General features: G+C 37.8%; 1 protein-coding gene across 1 annotated transcript in view; it reads left to right on the plus strand.

Moving 5' to 3' along the window:
- Window positions 1–16,231, plus strand: part of LOC136857165 (sodium-coupled monocarboxylate transporter 1) — a 116,280-nt gene extending 100,049 nt beyond the window's left edge. The window contains exons 13-14 of the mRNA XM_067135596.2: window positions 4,019–4,194; window positions 15,918–16,231. Coding sequence (XP_066991697.2) covers window positions 4,019–4,194; window positions 15,918–16,170 — 429 coding nt within the window. The 3' untranslated portion in view covers window positions 16,171–16,231. The remainder of the gene's footprint in view (window positions 1–4,018; window positions 4,195–15,917) is intronic.
- Window positions 16,232–21,962: the final 5,731 nt, after the last annotated feature.

Raw genomic sequence — 21,962 nt, forward strand, 5'->3', positions numbered from 1 at the left:
TTGGTACTGGAAGTATCCTTAGTCTCTTAAATAATGGTCTGCAATGATCTAACCTGTTACATCATTATCATCATCATCATCATCATCATCATCATCATTATCATCATGGGTAGAATTCTACATAATGTCAACGAGAAGATGTTGGGCGAGCAAGTAAAGTCTATTCTTTTTGCTGATGACATAGTCGTTTATTATTATTATTATTATTATTATTATTATTATTATTATTATTATTATTATTATTATTATTATTATTATTATTATTATTATTATTATTATTATTATTATTATTATTAACAAATACACTGCAAGTGGAAAATATCCTGGTGACAATGGTCACTTACAGTAGTGTAATAATAAAGTAAAGTTAACATAATTAACAAACAAACAAACAAACAAACAAACAAACAAGAGTACAACAAGCAATTCCATTGAAAGAAAATGTTACAAGAAATACTACTAGTTTAACATTTTAAATTCAGCATCATCAGTTACAAATTCAACACACAACTTAAGTATTTCCAGTACTTAAAACTACAGCTTATAATACTATAGGTTGAGCTTATTATCGGCACACTTTATCTGGATGCATTTGTGTACGGGGATGAGGAGTAAGGAGGGAGCTGTCCCAGTTCCTGTAGTGCTGCCAACTGAATGAAAATGAAATCTGAATTGAATCGAGAATATGATCGATCAATATGAAGTTTCTAAATTGTTATTATCTTAAGCCAACAACTGTGTCACACACACACATTATATAACATTATATAACATTATATAACATTATATAACATTTCTTGATGCGAATCTTGTTCCGAGCATGAATTCTATAGTTTGGCTTTGCTGTGTAATCAACAACAGTACTAGTACGTAAAGTGTACACCAGATGTTGCACAACGATGCTTAAGCGATTCATAGTTTGTGTTTCAAAGGTTGCCAGTATGAATCTCGAAGACTGCCGAGGTCAACTGATTCAGCACTAGGGTGTAAATGCATCCAGATAGTGTGTGCCAATAATACTACTAGTTTAACATTATAAGTGATAATAAAGTGAAGTTAAACCATAATTACCCTACAACAACAACAACAATAATAAGAGTACAACAAGCACTTCCATGGAAAGAGAATATGACAAGAAATACTACTAGTTTAACTTTCTAAATCCAGCGTCATTATATACCAATTCACACATAACCTAAGTATTTCCAGTACCGGTACTTAACACTACAGCTTACAATACTATATGTTGAATTTACTACTAACTTAACACTACAAGTGATAATAAAGGAAAGTTAAAAACATAACTACCCAACAACTACAACAACATGAGTACAAAAAGCAATTCCATGGGGAAAAAAATTACAAGAAAGGTACTACTAGTTTAACATTCTAAATCCAGCATCATCATATACAGTTTCATACACAACTTAATTATTTCCAGTACAACTAGTAATTCCACAGAAAAATAAAATATTACAAAAAATACTACTAGTTTAACATTTTAAATCCAGCATCATTGTATAAAATTTCATATACAACTTAAGTATTGCTAGTACTTGACACTACGGCTTACAATATTATAGGTTGAGCTTACTACCAGCTTAACATTACAACAATAATAAAGTAAAGTTAAAAACATAATTACCCTACAACAACAACAACAACAACAACAACAACAACAACAACAACAACAACAACCGTACAACAAGCAAATCCCTGGAAAGAAAATATTACAAGAAATACTACTAGTTAAAGTTTAAAATTCTAAAATAATTAAGAGGAAGTACAGATACAAGTTGATTTATGGAATGAGGAGATAAGAAATTTTGGAATGAAGATTAGTATTGCAAAAAGCAAGATTTTGACCATGACGAGAGGTAACAGAAAATCCAGGGGAATGATAAAAATAGGAAATGAACCTCTTGAAGTAGTAATTTCTTTTTTTTAATATTTGGGTAGCATGATGTCACAAGATGAAAATTTGGATGGAGAAATTGATTTAAGAATACAGCAGTCTGCAAGTTTCTACCAGTGTGTGAGAGACATTGTATGGAACAAAGATGTGCCAATGAAGTGAAAGAAGGTTTTATACCCATCCTGTTATAAACCTATACTGACCTATGCTTCAGCAGCCTGGATGTTGACTAAGCGGAACCAAAGTAAGATACAATCAGCTGAAATGAGATTCTTGAGGAGCATACAGGGAAAGATAAGATGAGATAGAATACAAAATGACGAAATAAGGAGAAGCATGGGAGTGTGTAAACTTCAAGAAGAGATTGATATAACAGAGCTAAAATGGTTTGGACACATGAGAATGCCAGGAGAGAGAATACCAAAGAGAACATTCATGTATACAGAGACTGCAAAGAGGCCTAAGGGAAGGCCTAGAATGAGATGGAGGAGTTCTGTTGTGGACTGTATTGCAAATAGAGGAGGTGATAGCAATAACATACTAGAAGAGGAGTGGTGGAAAGATCGAGGAAGGTGGAGGGCTTTGGTACACTACTCTACCCAGAGACAATCTGGAAAAGGGAATGGATGAAGAAGAGAAGATTATGATGATTATTATTGTTAATATTCTAGGTTTTCTTCTGTATTTCCAGTATTTGCTGCATATACTTGAAACAAACTCAAAACAAGACAGTTTGTTACAATTTTTTACAATTTGTTTTACATCGCACTAACACAGATAGCTGTTATGGCGATGATGGGATAGGAAAGTGCTAGGAGTGGGAAGGAAGCAGCCATGGTCTTAATTAAGGCACAGCCCTAGCTTTGCCTGGTGTGCAAATGGAAAACCAAGGAAAACCATCTTCAGGGCTGACAGTCTGGTTGAAACCCATGACCTCTCAAATGCAAGCTCACAGCTGTTTTGACCCCAACCGCATGGCCAACTCGCTTGGTAAACAAGATTAGTATTGTACATGATAAACTTTTGGGATTTATCTTATGTATTAAAACAGGCCATGAAATCTTTAATCTAAAGATGGTCTCAGCTTAACATAGTCATTGTTACTCTTCTATCATGCCCAACCCCCCATTCTGGTCTGTGTAAAACTATTATTCACATTGTACAGACTTTTCTTCTTCTTCTTCTTCTTCTTCTTCTTCTTCTTCTTCTTCTTCTTCTTCTTCTTCTTCTTCTTCTTCTTCTTCTTCTTCTTCTTCTTCTTCTTCCTGATACGTTTCTGCTTATGCAGGTCATTCACAGAGCCTTTTCCAGTCTTCTATTTTTTCCCCACAGTCTATCGTTCATTACTGTCTCCCACTGTAGTCCTCTCTGATTGACATCATCATCCATCTGATCCCTCCACCTTGTTCATGGTCTTCCAATTGGTCCTCTTCCAGATTCTGTCCATTCCAGGGCTCTTCTTGGCAATATTTCTTGTCCCATTCTTTTGACGTGGCAGAACCATTTCAGCCTATTTCTCTCCATACTTTCTTTTAAGGGGTTATCTTTAGCGTGTTTTGTATTGGTTCATTTCTTATGTTGTCCAACCCCATTTTACCCAAGATACCTCGCAGAAAGCGCATCTCTGTCACTTGTAATCTACTCAGGAAAACCAACATTCTGATCTATAAGTCAATATTGGCAAATAATATGACTTATACAGTACCGGTATATCATGATTTTTGCTTTGGCAGGTAGTTTCCAATTTCTATTTATGTCTGATACACATTAATAAAATTTTGAGCAGTTTCCTATCCTCTCCAAAATTTCTTCCTTGATGTTTCCTTTCCTCCTGAGAATTGGTGGGTAAACCATAAAACTTACTGACATGAAAAAATGCATGTCAGACACCGACCAGCTAGTGCATAACAATATATTAACACAAAGATCCATGGTAGGCCTAGCAAGTCAGTGGTAGTGTATTAACATAATTTTCAACAATCAAATGAGCCTCAGATCAAATGTACAGATACATTAAGCTATACTGAGTATTATTTCAAATATCTACATTGCTTTATATAAATGAATGAATGAATTAATGCAGCTTTAAATTAATATTTACAGGGTGCCTTTGTTGGTTCACTGGCAAGTCTAGCAGTGATGGGTACCATGGTGATTGGTGAACAGACAGCAGTGGCAGCAGGTCAACTTACCTACCCGAAGAAGCCTATGTCAGTTGAGGGTTGTTCTTTAATGGGTGTCAATACTACACAGATGTTTAGCCAAGGAGTAAACAGCACGTAAGTAGAAATTAATTTCACCATTTTTATTTTACAGAAAATAAACTATAGACCAAATAAAAGTTACACAGCACAAAATGGAAATTGGAACACCATGAATAGATGAGACTGTTAAGCTGCAATTGAGCTCAAAGGACAGAGGTTGGGCAGTGAAGCGTTGAGAACATTTTATGGTTCCTCAGTGTTTGCCTTGCTTTTTGGAGAAAGTCAATACAGTGTGTGGCCAGCTCTAGTAGTAGTAGTAGTAGTAGTAGTAGTAGTAGTAGTAGTAGTAGTAGTAGTAGTAGTAGTAGTAGTAGTAGTATAATATTGGTTTAACACCTCACTAACTACTTTAAGGCTTTCGGAGATGCCAAGGTGCCAGAATTTATTCCTTCAGAAGTTCCTTTATGTTCGAGTAAATCTACCAACAAGAGACTGATATCAATACCACCAGACTAAGTGCCAGGATCAAACCTGCCAACTCAAGGTGCAAAAAATTTCTTCATGCTTAGAAACCTGGGGTCAGTAAGGTCCTGGATAACTTCCTGTGGAATTGTGATTCATGTCTGCTGCACCATGAAGGTCAATTGTTCCGCAGTTGGGGGTGACTGAGGAGAGATGTTCTGATATCTAAGGTGTCAACATTTGATTGCATGAATTTAAACCCCCCAAAAAATGATGCAGTGGCAAAACAGATTTTTAAATAATTTGACAGACGAGCAATTTAACAATGAAATTAACATTTTAAGTGAGTTCTTGGCTTCTGCGAATTAATCTACTCCCTGGCCCCAAACATCCAATTACTGTATTACCAATAGAGGAAAAATAAACAAGGCATGGGCAACCAAAAGAAATACAAACAGGCAACCAATCCTGAACAGACAACAAAATGGGACTGAATAAAATGCCGCAAAAGATACAAATATCAGCTTACCCAATACTACTTTCAAAATCATCGCAGAAAGGCTATTAGATCTGTTTTAAATTCCAATGCTGAAAGTTGTAAAATTCCTTCCAATGAAATACTCTATCATTTCTCTGAAATTTTCAGGCAACCTAACAACATGACTCGAACCACCTGCCCTTCTCATAAGAGTGACGTTGATCAGAATCATATCAACATTTTATTTAATGACACCAATAAGTCCAGATGAAATCACCCTTGTTTTTAATCATATAGTCATGGACACATCACCCAGTCTGGACCACATCCTCATTAGAGTTATCAAAGACAGTATTGCAGTCAATATAATATCTCACATTGTTATACGTATGTTGAAAACTGGAGTTGACCCTCCCGTTTTCAAAAAAGCCAGGACTATTCTAATCCATAAAGGTGGAGATATACTCTATATCAAGAACTAGAGACCTACCACAATCTGTTCAGTGGTGAGAATAAGAATTGAGCACATCCTTCACAGGTGTCTTAGTGAACATATTGTCTTTAAAGCCCCAATCAACAAGGATTTACCAACTCTTTTGGTACTCATGTCATTACTACCATACCCGACTGTCTTCCCCTGCAAAAAAAAAAAAAAAACAAAGAAGCCAATATGACTACTATAATCTTAGATATACAGAAATCCTTTGACAACGTTGGTCATGCTCATTTACATGAGACACTAAAGGCGTTACCAATACCAACCAAACCTGCAAGTTAAAATAAGAATATGCAAAAAGGAAATATCACACAAATTCTGAAGCAAGGAAGCAAAACAAGACCCCTCTTGATAACTAGGGGAGTTATGCAAGGTTCTCCTCTGTTGCCAACCCTGTTTAATCTCGCCATTAAGTATTAAGTTTTGCCAATGATGTAGTTATTATTACAAATTATTCTGAATCAGCTTTATTACTTGTTCAAGCTGCCATACATCAGTTACAAGAAATTGAACTTAACATCAATATTGGAAAATGTAAAGGAATATGTGTCAAACATGGTCACCTATCAGAAGAAAAACTATTCATGGCAGATGAATAACAGATACATTATTTAAAGAAGGAAGAATCTATTATTTGAGTGTAAATTTCTCAAATGAAATTACTTTCCAGTCCATCAATATCTTAAGTAAGTTAAAAACCACTCTAGAGCAACTCATTTGTTCACTGCTTTAGCAGTCCGATCAAAAATTTGTAATCATGAACACTTAAATCTGTCCCAGTTTAGTATACAAATTTCAGACAGTACCACCACAAAAGATATCAATCAATTTTTTAAAATGACAATGTTACTATGGTTAGGGGAGCATTAAAGGAAATTTTGCAACTTCCTGTGGATGTCCCAAATGATATGATACATGTTGAAATGAAATTTAAATGTCTGGGTTCATTCTGTGTATCATGAAAAATATATCTGCAATATATTAATGCATGCAAAATTTTGCACTCTTCCAGTAATGGCTTTTTACTCTCAACAATAAACCTTTGTCAAGAAATCAGTGCAAGCCTCGCAGCATTGAATATAGCAGAAATGGAATCTATTTGAGACAAAAGGAATGGTTTTGTAGATACAAGGAAAGTTCGACTTGACTTGAGAAGAAAAGATTTGGACAAGATCATAAGTCTCCTTTTTTCTTTCTTACAAGATGCTTTACGTCGCACTGACACAGATAGGTCTTATGGCAATGATGGTGCAGGAAAGAGCTGGGAGTGGGAAGAAATCATCCATGGCCTTAATTAAGGTACAGTTCCAGTTTCCTGGTGTGAAAATAGGAAACCACTGAAAACCTTCTTCAGGGCTGCTGGCAGTGGGGTTCGAATCCACTATCTCCCGAATACTGCATACTGGCCGCACTTAAGCTACTGCAGCTATCGAGCTCGGTCAAGATCACAAGGGCAAAGGTGTAATCTTATCTAAACAGTATACCCCAGAGAATACATGGATTCGTAATCATAAAGGCTTGTCTTACAGTGAATGGCTAAGGCAAAAAAAATGAATGCCAATGTCTCTGCTTGCATATTGCATCTGACAGATCCCAGAGCAACAGGGCACTGCCACAGAGAGTTTGAAACTCTCTCACACATCCTGTGAACCCCTCTACTTGGTGATTTACTATGCATCTCATGCCATGATGTAGCAAGATCAGAGACAGCTAATGCTTTGAAAGGACGGGGTTATAATGTCCATGAAGAAATATACGGTCTCTCCAACAGTGGAAGCAACTGACACATTGTGATCACTCCTTTTAAGCCATCCTGTTCTGAAGGCTTTATCATTGATCCAACAATTAGATTTGAGACCAACAAAAAACAGCCACAAGACGTCAAAGCAGAAAAAGGAATTTATGAAGAAAAGGTAGACTACTATAAGCAAAGTAAAAACTCTCATCCATCTCAGTAATCAGTTTGATGTTAGGTGATCCAAGAACCATAATTACATTTTATGTCAACTTTTGCAATACCTTTGGGCTAAATAGGGATTTTGTCTATAAAATCGCCATTATTGCCCTCAAGAATTCCATCGTGATCTTCAAGAATCATTCTTCCAGACCTCAAATAAAGGTTTGATGTGCCTCACTATAGTTATCTACTCTTTTGCCCTATTCTTACGTAACTTCATGCTATCTCGTGTAGGTCTAATTCATTCCCCTGTACCTATTGTTGTTATTCAGGTACCTACTCTTTGTCCTTGGGCAATCTGCATCTGTTGTGGGAAGATTGTACAATAACTATTTTATTTATTTATTTATTTATTTATTTATTTATTTATTTATTTATTTATTTATTTATTTATTTATTTATGTATTTATTTATTTATTTATTTATTTATTTATTTATTTATTTATTTATTTATTTATCATATGGCTTTTAGTGCTAGGAGTGTCTGAGGACATGTTTGTCTTGCCCGGTGCAGGTCTCTCTATTTGACGTCCATGAGCGACCTGCACATCTGGATGTGGGGGATGATTATGATGATGTTGATGATGATGATGATGATGATGATGATGAGGTAGGGACAGAGTGAAATCCAGTGTTGACATATAGCTTACCCCTCTGAGAAACAAATCACCATCAACAGGACCAAATTCTTTGAAAATGTTTAAGAAAATGCTAGGTAAACAATTGATAGGGAATTTGCCACTTGGTTGATAGCCCTAAATGCAGATTGATTGATTGATTGATTGATTGATTGATTGATTGATTGATTGATTGATTGATTGATTGATTGATTGATTGATTGATATTCCCTCACTGCATATAGACAATGCAAAGAGATTTGAATTGAATCCAGGCTTTTGGCACAGAATCTAGTGATCAGAAATTGTATGCCACCACCTCTCCTATCCCGCCAGCCAACATTCTAATGGTGAAAATTATTTCTACCAACGGGACTTGAACAGACTAACCACAGTGTCAGACCACACAGACTTGATGCCCACCAGGTGCACTATTATTACTCCCCCACCCACCCCAGCTTAGAAAAAAGATCAATTGTCCAGTCCCTCTCAAACTCTAATACTTGATCAAAGCATGTTTGAAAGGGGACACAACTTCACTTCACAGACTGGGAGTTAATTAAGCTGCATTGTGCTGTGAATATTGACGGTGATATTTTTATGATCATATGAACAATCCAATTGGTCTGAAACCAGTACTGTTTACATACCAACATGGAGTCATTTCACATCATTTTTATCAATGAAAATTATGTGTTTGGTGTTGCAATTTCCATTTTGAGTAAGGCAGATACCCCTGACTGTCTTGTATTTAAACACTATCAACTCTTTCTAGTATTATACCTATTTCAAAGTAAAGTCATCTCTGTACAGACCATCAAAGGTACTTGTAGAAGGGGAAAGAAAAAGGCTTCTATTACAGTTTAAGCAATAAGTGAGATAGTGGCTTTCTCTATGCACAGCTGGCTTTGTCTTGGGAATTAAGCTAGATTGTGTAGTAATGGATGCAGAAGAATTAGGAGTGATGAGGAGAACGCCTATCTATTTTGAAGATGGCAGTGAATGAAGATGTGTCCATTTGTGTTTTCATGTTGCTTCTTGGTCTCCTTTTAAATTGTTCCCCCTTCTGATGCTGGCCTGATATTGTGTTTATCTCATTATATATATATATACATATTCACGTTCCTATCTTTCTATGTATTGTAATAAGTTGATGACTACTGATAAATAAAATGAATAAAATATATAAATAAAATTACTCAAAACTTAATAAAATTAATAAGCATAATTAACCGAAATGTCCGTAGTATGGGCGCCAGAGTTCACCAGAATGGATCCCTCGAATTTAGATAAGAGCATGATAGACTTTATATCCCAGGGCGTGTACATAATGCTGCGTACTGGTACATCTGCTGCAGGCCTTACCTAACCTCCTGAAAACGACTAATTAGGTAGGAACTGCACCTAGGTTTATCAATAACACTGATTCTAAAATAGCTAACTATATTCTGAACAAATTCCGTGCATGAGCACCTCATCAACATACAAGATTATACATATAATATACACATAAAATATTGCTGGAAGACCCCATATTTACAACAACAACAATAATGAAAACCGTGGGAAAACGAAAGCGAGAACTAAGTTACCATTTGTAAATAGTCCGATGAACAATGTACATGTATGAAGATAAATACCCTTCACTGTCTCTATCAATTCGACTTACCGATTCTCATAATCGGCAGTTATCACATCACACAGATACTGTACCTTGTACTACTGTGTTCACATACTTTAACACTTGTTGTAAAGATATATACACACGTCTGTCGATCCTCAACATAAATTTATGGAAAGTCTGAGATAGCTTTCACCAACATATAATGCTAGGCCGCCACAAGTGCTACAATACTTAATGCGCAAGCACTCTCCACAATCAGCCGCTTTCCACGAACATAACACGACTACGCTCCACGAACGTTTGAAGTCCAGTTCATTGCTGCCGTGTCACTCCAGTACCGTGTATCAGCACCACTTCCTTCCCGTACAGTGCCTCAGTTGTAGTTGTAGTTATCTTCCTTCTCGTTCCTTTACAATCACCTCTACAATCACCCTTACAATGTTTCTTACAATCATCCTGGTTGCTGCCGTATCATCAACCTTTATAGACATCAACATCCCCCTCCTCTCAGATGAGACGTCTGGATTGGTGCTTGCCAGCCAATCATGAGCGAACCTCTTGTCAAGACATGCCCTGAACTTCTCCTTCCTCCCAAGACAATAACAAACTCTGGGGAGTTTTCATGAATCACCAAACTTTCCTGGTACAACAACAAGCTTATCTTATCAGGCTGGGATATATACATGAGTAATGGAATTTCCTGACACAAGTACATCATAACAGACACTGGGGTAGCCAGATGACTCATTCAAATTACCAGAGTTATTACAGCAATGTTTTCCCACTCGTGCAAACAAATTACTCATACCTACATATGTGGATATCTTCCAGCTTACCAATATAAATGACAAAACATACAAATGAAATACTGATAATAATAATAATAATACTGATAATAATAATAATAATAATAATAATAAATCGAATACTGACAATAATATCTCTAACTTCTACATATAATTCGGGGGTGTGATATATGTACTATCACATAACGCCCCCTTGGTGAATCGATGATATCATATATTATGATTCACCATAAAACAGAACTTCATACATAACCTTATAATGGCATAACTGAACACATAATTTACTGTAATAATGATATATACATTGCGTCTACTGCATTGTATTCGCACACACGAAATACAATTTGTCCAAACAATAATAATAATAATATGGCTATATACACACAACTCCGATTGTTTCATATAGCATTGAACACAATCCCTTCTTGCTACTGTACACATACATTAATATTGATAATATATACATCCAAGGTGCAGATCCTATCTCTTATATCTGCGAAGGCTATAGATATTAAATGTCCCAAGGACCTTATTTTCAGCGGTTAGGAGCCTATAAGCACACTTGCCTATACTACTGTCCACAGTATACGGACCCTGATATTAATGAAAAAACTATACATAAACTTAACATTGGCATCGATAAGCGAGGAATGCGTACCGCAATAAAATCTAACTACTCTAGAATACATTCTATCTCACACACAAACATTCATACCATCCAGTCACACAAGAATCATACAAACTTTTATTCGGAACATTCATAAAAAGGAAATCCCTCTTTCTGAAATGCGCGGGAATCTCACAATGTTTACTTTTCCACAAAACCATAATTAATGCAAGCAAACAGATCACATACTTTTTCACACATTCCACATCGCTATCACTCAGCAAGTCATTCAAATCTTTCACACAACTCTCAGACTTAAATAAAACATTACGCACTCGCTTGAAAAGACTTTCTTTCATCTCACGCACACTTCCATTCTCACACACGCTCACTCTATTATTGAAATTCTTACCATAATACACCTTGAAATTGCTGTCATTACTACTTAATGACCCAACAATCAAATCATCTTCACCACCTTCCATATCAGCTCCTACTTGCACCACTTTCACGCCAAACCACTACTACTTTCGACTCTCTTATCAGAAGTTTCATTAATCTCAAAGTCACCATTTTCACACATAATGGACCTAACTTTACTCTCCTCACGTACACTTAAATCAACAAAAACATCCTCATGATGTATACTCCGTAAACACTCTTTACTCACAAAACAACCTTCATCAACTTCACAAAAAACTTCACTTTCAATTTCAGAAACTTCCACAAGATTATCGATCGCAACACCGCTATTACCATCACCACTAGCACAAAGTAAGACATCCGACACATCTTTCTTATTTTCATCACGCCCCCTATTCTCAAAATCTCCCTGAACACAAAACACATGGTCATACAATAATTCCTCTTTCACGTCTACCTCGTTACTTACCTGTTTCATCACGTGAATAGGAATTTCGGTATCGGACTGCCTATCTGACCCAACTAAGAAGTCCGATTCCGGTTTAAATTACTTGGCGTGGACTGTTCACTATAATCATGTCTCGGCACTTGATCTGGCGGTCTTTGATCCGTACGCCCCCTACTTTCTGATTCTCCTTGATTAGGTCTTCTGTCATAATATTCCTGGTGATTAACTCCCTGATTAGACTGTCTGTTTCCCCTTCCGGAATTACCACCCTGATTCCCTTGCCTAGAATGACTGAAATTCTGATTATTCCTATCTCCCGCTACCTGATTACATTGTCTCCCATTATCCCCGTAATTTCTACCTTCACTTTGCCTAGTCCTCCCCTGCCCTTCTAAAGCATCAAACCTCTCTAACAGCTGCTCTAATTCCTTAATCGTAACAATATTCTGCATACATGCAGCTAATCCGACCTTCTCAGGAAAATGCCTCAACATCTGGCGGACTGTATCTCTCTCCGATGCTAGACCTTCAATATTCTGGCTGATCAGAACATGCGCTAAGAAATATTCCGTCATAGACACACCTTCCTGAGGTTTATACTTGCCAAATAGCACGCGATCTCTTTCCCTTCCCTGAATAGCTTCACTCCAAAATTTAGAACTAAATTTCTCCCTAAATTCCTCCAAACTCGAAATACCCTGTCTGTAAACTTGAAACCAGGATCTCGCTTCTCCAACAAATGCAATATCCAACATCTCATCAACCATACTCCAATCAATCAAACCATCGTCAAGATTCTTGGAAAACCGTTTCTCCACTGTTTTCAAGAATTCCATCGGATTAAACTGCCGACCATTAAACTTGGGCAATTCAGAGTCCTTCGTACAAGATACGTACCTATTACATATGCTGCTACCTAATTGGATTTGACTGATCTCCTGCCTTAATTTCACATGACATGATTTAATTCCTTCTTCCACTACCATTCTGGCATTTCCTTCTACTGACTTGAGGTCATCTTTTACCGACTTAAGGTCTTTCTCCAATTTCTCATTCTTCTCATCTATTCGCTTCACTAAAACATTCTGACTGGTTTTCATTCTGTCTATTTCTTCGACTTTATCTTCCACTATTTTTATTCTTTTATCACATTCCTTGCTGTTTTCAACAAATTCTTTCCTAACTACATTAAATCGGCATTCAATTTTCTCAGTCAATTCCAAGCGTTGAGCTTCTACCTTATTGTTGACTTCCTGAATTTCCCTGCTTTGATGGTCAAACTTCTGGTTTAATTTGTCTATTCTACCATTCACAGCAATACTTAAACTATCAATTTTACTAGACAATTCAACACTAGCTAAATTTAACTCTGCACTCTGCTTCTCAATCTTACTGGACAGCTCCGTACTAACTGAATTTAATTCACTATTAATACTGTATATTTCATTGCTTAAAAAACTCAATTCACTCTTCAACTCTTTACTCTGACCATCAATCTTACTGGACAATTCAACACTCACTGAATTTAACTCCTTACTTTGACTATCAATCTTACTGGACAATTCAACACTCACTGAATTTAACTCCTTACTTTGACTATCAATCTTACTGGACAATTCAACACTCTGATTATCGATTTTACTGTTAATCGAATTCAATTCACTCTTCAACTCTTTACTCTGACTATCAAGTAGCGATTTAAGCATACTGAGCATTGAAGCCTCCCCCTGATTCCCTACATTCTGAGTTTGAGACGGGGTACTAGATTCCTCACATATCGTTGCCGATTGATCTTTCCTACTATCAGCCATTTCGCTACTCTCACTTAAATTAGATAAACTCAATGTGGTGGAATTCTTTTGACTTCTCCTATCCTGATTCATGGTATCAACAACTTTAACAACCTCTCTACTTCTCAATTTTATAATACTAGACTCGCTACAACATTTCTTCATACTCCAAAATACACATGAAACATATAAAACACTTCACTGACATAGTTTGTAGAATTCCATCCACACCTGACAAGTGCACCTACGCTTATCAGCCTAACAGATGTACCAATCATTCAGCCACACGTTGGGAAGCCAATTGTAATAAGTTGATGACTACTGATAAATAAAATGAATAAAATATATAAATAAAATTACTCAAAACTTAATAAAATTAATAAGCATAATTAACCGAAATGTCCGTAGTATGGGCGCCAGAGTTCACCAGAATGGATCCCTCGAATTTAGATAAGAGCATGATAGACTTTATATCCCAGGGCGTGTACATAATGCTGCGTACTGGTACATCTGCTGCAGGCCTTACCTAACCTCCTGAAAACGACTAATTAGGTAGGAACTGCACCTAGGTTTATCAATAACACTGATTCTAAAATAGCTAACTATATTCTGAACAAATTCCGTGCATGAGCACCTCATCAACATACAAGATTATACATATAATATACACATAAAATATTGCTGGAAGACCCCATATTTACAACAACAACAATAATGAAAACCGTGGGAAAACGAAAGCGAGAACTAAGTTACCATTTGTAAATAGTCCGATGAACAATGTACATGTATGAAGATAAATACCCTTCACTGTCTCTATCAATTCGACTTACCGATTCTCATAATCGGCAGTTATCACATCACACAGATACTGTACCTTGTACTACTGTGTTCACATACTTTAACACTTGTTGTAAAGATATATACACACGTCTGTCGATCCTCAACATAAATTTATGGAAAGTCTGAGATAGCTTTCACCAACATATAATGCTAGGCCGCCACAAGTGCTACAATACTTAATGCGCAAGCACTCTCCACAATCAGCCGCTTTCCACGAACATAACACGACTACGCTCCACGAACGTTTGAAGTCCAGTTCATTGCTGCCGTGTCACTCCAGTACCGTGTATCAGCACCACTTCCTTCCCGTACAGTGCCTCAGTTGTAGTTGTAGTTATCTTCCTTCTCGTTCCTTTACAATCACCTCTACAATCACCCTTACAATGTTTCTTACAATCATCCTGGTTGCTGCCGTATCATCAACCTTTATAGACATCAACATCCCCCTCCTCTCAGATGAGACGTCTGGATTGGTGCTTGCCAGCCAATCATGAGCGAACCTCTTGTCAAGACATGCCCTGAACTTCTCCTTCCTCCCAAGACAATAACAAACTCTGGGGAGTTTTCATGAATCACCAAACTTTCCTGGTACAACAACAAGCTTATCTTATCAGGCTGGGATATATACACGAGTAATGGAATTTCCTGACACAAGTACATCATAACAGACACTGGGGTAGCCAGATGACTCATTCAAATTACCAGAGTTATTACAGCAATGTTTTCCCACTCGTGCAAACAAATTACTCATACCTACATATGTGGATATCTTCCAGCTTACCAATATAAATGACAAAACATACAAATGAAATACTGATAATAATAATAATAATACTGATAATAATAATAATAATAATAAATCGAATACTGACAATAATATCTCTAACTTCTACATATAATTCGGGGGTGTGATATATGTACTATCACAGTATGACTTAACATAATGCATCATTTGGCCTTGGGCTAATTCTAAATAAAGAATCAATACTAAGAGAATTCGGCATCAAATTTTTTTCTTTTCCATGTCTACCTTCACAATATGTTCTTACAGTCTTAGGCATGCTTTTCAACAATCATTTTATAGATAATAATACAGTAAAATATAGTTCTGATGTACATAAGAGAAAAAAAAATTATTTACATTCTTACATACATGTCTATAGAAACAGAACATATATGTACATCTATCTCAGGAATGCCATATTAACACTTGTTTAATTCCATTTTTTTTTTTTTTTTTTTTTTTACAGTGTTGTTCCAACTCAAGAACCATTTATCCTGTTTCGGATCTCATTCATGTACCTGAACATGATTGGCTGTTTCATAGTGCTGATTGTGGGAGTGGTTGTTAGTTACATAACAGGTGCGAAGGATCTCAGAGACGTAGACAGAGATCTCATCAGTCCAGTCCTACACCGATGGTTGCCTGAGAGGTCAAAGCCTCAGGAGTTTGATAAAGCCACTGTACAACCTCTCATGCTCTTTAAAGATATAAAGCATTAAGATTATGACCATAGAAAAAATTGTATATAATAATTTTCCTGAAGTAAATTATTTTGTAATATATCTTTCTTTTCCTGACATTCCTTACTCTGTGACAGTAACACTTAGAACACTTAGATCTCAATAATAATTATCCCTAGTGAGTCATTATAAAAACCACAGATACCCTACATTATGACTCTTGAATGTACTCTTATCCAAAGTGAAGGCCATCTTCACAGAGGCCATGAAAGCCCTTGGAGGAAGAGAAGGTACAGGCTTCCATCACTTGTAGCCTCCTGGCTGCCTTTACCCCGAGAAGTTAACCTGGTACTCATTTTTGGTTAGTCTGAGTGAACCTCAAAATCATGTGTGTCTCCAGAAATGGAAATCAAGTTTCTAAATTACCGGGCAAGTTGGCCGTGCGGTTAGGAACACGCAGCTGTGAGCTTGCATCTGGGAGATAGTGGGTTTGAATCCCACGGTCGGCAGCCCTGAAGATGGTTTTCCGTGGTTTCTCATTTTCACACCAGGCTGGGGCTGTACCTTAATTAAGGCCACGGCCGCTCCCTTCCAGTTCCTAGCCCTTTCCTATCCCATCGTCGCCATAAGACCTATCTGTGTCGGTGCGATGTAAAGCCACTAGCAAAAAAAAAAAAACTTTCCAAACTTTTCAACTTCCTGACTGAGAATTGAATACACATCCTTGCTTGGATAGGCATCCCCCATACTACAGGGTTTTTCATAAAGAATGAACCGATTTCATCAAGCTATATTTTCCCAACAGTTAGTAGTACAAGATAAAACCTAAGACACATGTGTTTGACTGATGTTCAAGTTTAGTCCTACAAGTGTTCAATATGACCACAACCAGTGGCATGGACCACATCAAGGCAATGGGACAATTCCTTCCAAACGTTTTGCAGCATATCACGATCCACTGAGTTGATCACACGTGTTATCCGCTCTTGAAGGTCATCCAGTGTAGTGGGTAGTGGCGGAACATAAACTTTGTCCATTTTGTGATCATAGCCACAGGACTCCCAGTTTTATGTGGTGCAAGAATCACAGGGACGTGACTCTTTATTTATAAAATCCCCCATGCATCAGCCGGGATTCAAACCATGGCTGTCTTGGTGAGAAGGCAGTGATGATACTACTCAGCTATCTTTTTATTCTCCAATTTTCCTTTTAAAAATTCCTGGATAATACAAGGTCTTTCATAAAGAATGAACTGATTTCGAAGGCTTATTGCACCGTACTCAAGCCATACAGTGGAATGAGTCGCATATTGTTACAAAGAGGTTGGCCTCACATTTCTATTAGTAGTCAGTAAAGTGCCTTCCTCCTCTCCCCCCGACTCCATTCAACCTGCACAGCATTGAGCTCACTCAATTGCTGCGCAAGTCTAACAATGGCAACACCTCAGGACAAAGTGTTCTGTGTTGTTGCGTTCACACAGACCGGGGCTGTGGTCACGGTGCAACATGAGTTCTGTAGGAGATTTAATGACGTCACGTACAGGCCCTCTCCCAAGAACATCTGACGGTGGTTCCAACAGTTCCAGGAAACAGGATGTTTGTGTAAAGGAAAAAGCTATCTCACAATGTTACGGACCTGGCTCTTCCCTGTGCTGCAAACACGCTCATGCGACTTTATTTTCCAAGAGTATAGAGCCCCACACAATTGGAGCTTACCAGTGTGAGCATTTCTGAATGAACCAGTGCCTCAACAGTGGATTGGTTGACTCACTGCTATGGATCATGCTCTACTCGCATGGCCTCCCAGATCCCCAGACCTCACTCCTTGTGACTTCTTCCTGTGGGGATACGTCAAGGACAAAGTTATTGGCCAAAAATAAAAATTGTTAAGAGGCGAACACTTGCACTCCTTTGAAATTCACTAGAATATCATTAAAACTCTATGTGGGCTTACGGCCGACATTACAGAGGCTAAGCCTATACTATGGAGGTGACTAGATGGAAAGAAAATGATAAATTTGAAAGATTACAAAATCCTAGTCACCTCAAATCAAGTTGAAGGGGAATACAAGAGGGTTTGCACTCTTTATTCGTTAAGTTACTCTAAGGTCTTTAGACTTCTTAGAAAAATTACATTTAAGAATACATTATGAAATAATCTGAAACCTTCCTCTCAAACTAGCTTTCTGAGACTATTACATGATTACAAGATGATTGCCATTACCTTGAGCTGGTGGACCTTCCAGAGATGGACGAGGCAAGCCCTCCCCTGCCTCCTCTATGAACACACTCTACTGCTGGACTGGTGCGATCGAAAGACAACATGGCCCAAAAGGTCCCAGCTTTTATAGTGGAGAGGAAGGTCAGAATTCTCTGGGCCGAAGCCCTAGACACCCCCACAAATATCATTGGATAATCAAATAAATATCAAAAATTCCTGATTGGTCGAGCATTTAGAAGAAGAAGGAAGGGATAGCAGTGCTAATAACCTAAGAATACAAAAAAGAATTTACAACACTTCAGTGCTAAAAATCTCAAAATTAGAAATTTCTTAGAAAATTAATTGTTCATCCTCTCCCCAGAGGGAGTACATAAGTCAACAGGAGGGACATCTGATCATTAACAATTAAACTTTTTCCACTAGAAGTTTCACAGTTCGTATCACAGATGGCCTTTTAAAAGGTGCTCATTTTAAATACACGGAGCGGGTGTACCTCCGGTATCATCATCATCATCATCATCATCATCATCATCATCATTAGGTATGTCAACAGTCACAAATACTCAATGCTTGCTCAGTTGTTTTAAAATAACAAGAAAATATAACCATAGATTTTTAAAATTCCATTTTACTAATTTTGCATGTAGGCTGGAGAAATGCAGATGGGATGGGATGTTGCAGCTAAACATAAATGACACCTTACTATCTAGAAACTTGCTGACCTTAATGGTGCAGTTAGTTAGTCATCATCTTGCTGTTCCCAGGATAGCAGGTTGGATCTTGACTGAGGTCAGTGGCACTTGAGGGTTTTGAAATGCAACAACACTGTGTCATTACCTTCTGGCATGTTGATAAACTTCTGTAGAACAAAATTCCTAACATCCTAGCATCTCTTTAAAATCCACAGCAATTAAAAAGGTGTTAAACAAGAAACATTAGTGTAAGAAACTTGTCGCTTTTCTTCAGCAATCAGCTCTGTCGTCTACTGGTAGTGACCCTGCCTCTTATCTGAAGGCCCCAAGTTCAAATGCCAGATAATTCAGCAATTTTAATCTGTATCTGAGGGGTTGGTTCAAAATCCAGTCAGCCTGAGTGAAAACAATTAAAGACCATTTTGTGCGAGTTTTCTTCATTTTAAAATTCTTTGAGATCAACCCGAATAGGGATTTCATTTGACAGCTGTTACAAAGTTTTCTTAAATACCTTATAACTCCTGAAAGTAACATAGACAACATATAGTCCTGCCAGTGCAAAACCATGACAACTGCAAATTGTTTCAATTTTTGCTTTTTAACACCAGTTGGTGTATATAATAATAAATTTTATTGCGCACAATGTGCAAAATTTACATATTACATCAATTAAATTACAATTCGCTTAAGGAGCACTTTGTTCAGAGCAAAATTGCTTCAGAGAGACTGTTCTCTTCATTACGTGATATGTATCACACTGTTCTTTGCACAGTACACATACACACTCCTGGCTGGCCCGGTGGTAGGACTTCTTGGCACAGATACGGTGATGAAAGCCGTGTATTGCAAAGCGTGTCACCAAATGTCTCAACTCATATTCCTCTTTCATCCAATCCTTATTTATCAGTGCGTCTGTACTGTAAAAGCTTTCCTCGATCGAGTCCCTTTTCTCCCGTAGTTCTTGTAACAGCTCCTCGTATGCCGAAGTTTGCTGTAGAGGCATTTGTAATCTTAAATCCTCTATCAAGAAGGTTTCCCCGTGCTAAGACATATACGTACCGGGATCGGGTGAATTTAGATACCCCTAGGACCCTCTTAAGGTATCTCGGTTTCATGCTTTCCAGATCTCGTAGCTGTTTACATGATAGGTACTCCCATATTACTTCTAATCCGTATGTGAGCGTTGGTAGCACTTTGACTTGGAAAAGTTTCATGGCCGTCTCCAGCGACATTCTTTGCAGATGTTTGATTTCACTTATGCATCTAAGTGCAGCAGCTAATCTCTTCTTTATGTGTACTGAGAAGGTCGTCCCGGAGACTTGTAGTGTGATCCCTAGATACGTGAACTGGTTTATCGGTGTTAATGTGTGTCCCCCACATACAATGTAGTCACCTTTCGATAAGTGTCCTCCTCTCCTGAATACCATTAATTCTGTCTTCTTTAGATTCATCCTTAGCTCGTTGTCATCCGCCCATTGCGTGACAAGCTCCATTCCGTTTTGCAATTCTTTTATGTTATCAGCGGCTAGTGCCATATCATCCGCATATATGTATATGCTTACATTTTGTGCTCCCTCTTTGATTTTTGTAGGGAGATCCTGGGTCAGCGCATTGAACAATAAAGGGCTCAAAGGGTCCCCTTGTAGCACTCCGATGGTCTGATCTATCCAGTCTGATTGGGATACCCCGTCACTGATTTGCACTTGGTTTGCCGCTAGTATATTAGCTATTAAATTCGTCATATCCGATCGTCCGACGAGGCTTTCCAGTTTCTCGATTAATTTCCTTCTATTGACAGTGTCAAATGCTTTGGTGTAATCAATGAAGATTACATACTTCTTCCCGTGGGCTTGTGTTCTTTCTTGTATGTCCTTTAGCAGGCAGCTCACCGCTATCAGGGTGGATCTCGCTTTCCGGAATCCAAATTGTTCATCAGGTAACAGTGGTTCCATCAGGTTACTTATTTTCTGTGCTAATAGTTTGGTGAGTATTTTAAATGCCACCGACTCCAGGGCTATCCCTCTGTAAGATTCTGGTTTGCTTGTGTCCCCTTGTCCTTTATATAGCATCTTTATGACTGCCTTCCGCCATGCATTAGGTATGTTACCAGATTCCACGCATTTGTTCATTAGCATTGTCCACACCGGTTCTAGGTACGGTAATGTAGCTTTTAGATGCTCTGCGCAAATTCCGTCTATTCCCGGTGCCTTGTTTACCTTGCTTGTTGAGATGGCCTTTCTCACTTCCTCACTTGTGAAGATTGTAGTTCTTTCTATCACTTTCCTCTCCTCTAACTTCGGTCTGGTTTCCTTAAGGGCTAACACACCTCTCATATGATTCTCCCAGGTCTCCATGGGTATGTCTGCTGGAAATCGCGGCTGCCGTGGTCTGAGTGCCTTATAAGGGTTCTTCTCAGCATCCTTTACAAGCTTTTCGTCTTCCTTTGCCCTAAATTCCCGTTTTTTCAGCTTTAGTAGCGCCTTGAATTTCCTCCTCGCTGTTTGGTAGCATTCCAGGTCTCTTTTGTCTTTCGTTCTCCTAGCTATGTGCAATTTTTCTAGTGTAATTCGCCTTTCAATGTAACACTCCCTGTCGAACCATTTTTTCGCTTTCCTGGTGTCCTCCCTTGGTGCATTTCCTTCTTCGATGAATTCCATTATTCCTGCTATGGCCTCATCCAGATTTCCCTCGCTGATATCTTGTAGTATGCGTGGTATCTTACCAGTGTTCTCCTGGAGCATATGTGGGTCCAACCTTCTTTGTATCCTTTGTGTTTTTATTTGTTTATTCATGTGTGTGTTTGTCTTGAGTGTCGTTCTTACTGGTATATGTTTCCTGATTAACGCTGCCTCATTTCTTATTAGGACGTTATGCTCCAATGCATCGAAACCTCTAATGAGTGTGAGGTCTATGGCGCTT

Source organism: Anabrus simplex, chromosome 1 (genome assembly GCF_040414725.1).
Source record: "Anabrus simplex isolate iqAnaSimp1 chromosome 1, ASM4041472v1, whole genome shotgun sequence".
Lineage (NCBI taxonomy): Eukaryota > Metazoa > Arthropoda > Insecta > Orthoptera > Tettigoniidae > Anabrus > Anabrus simplex.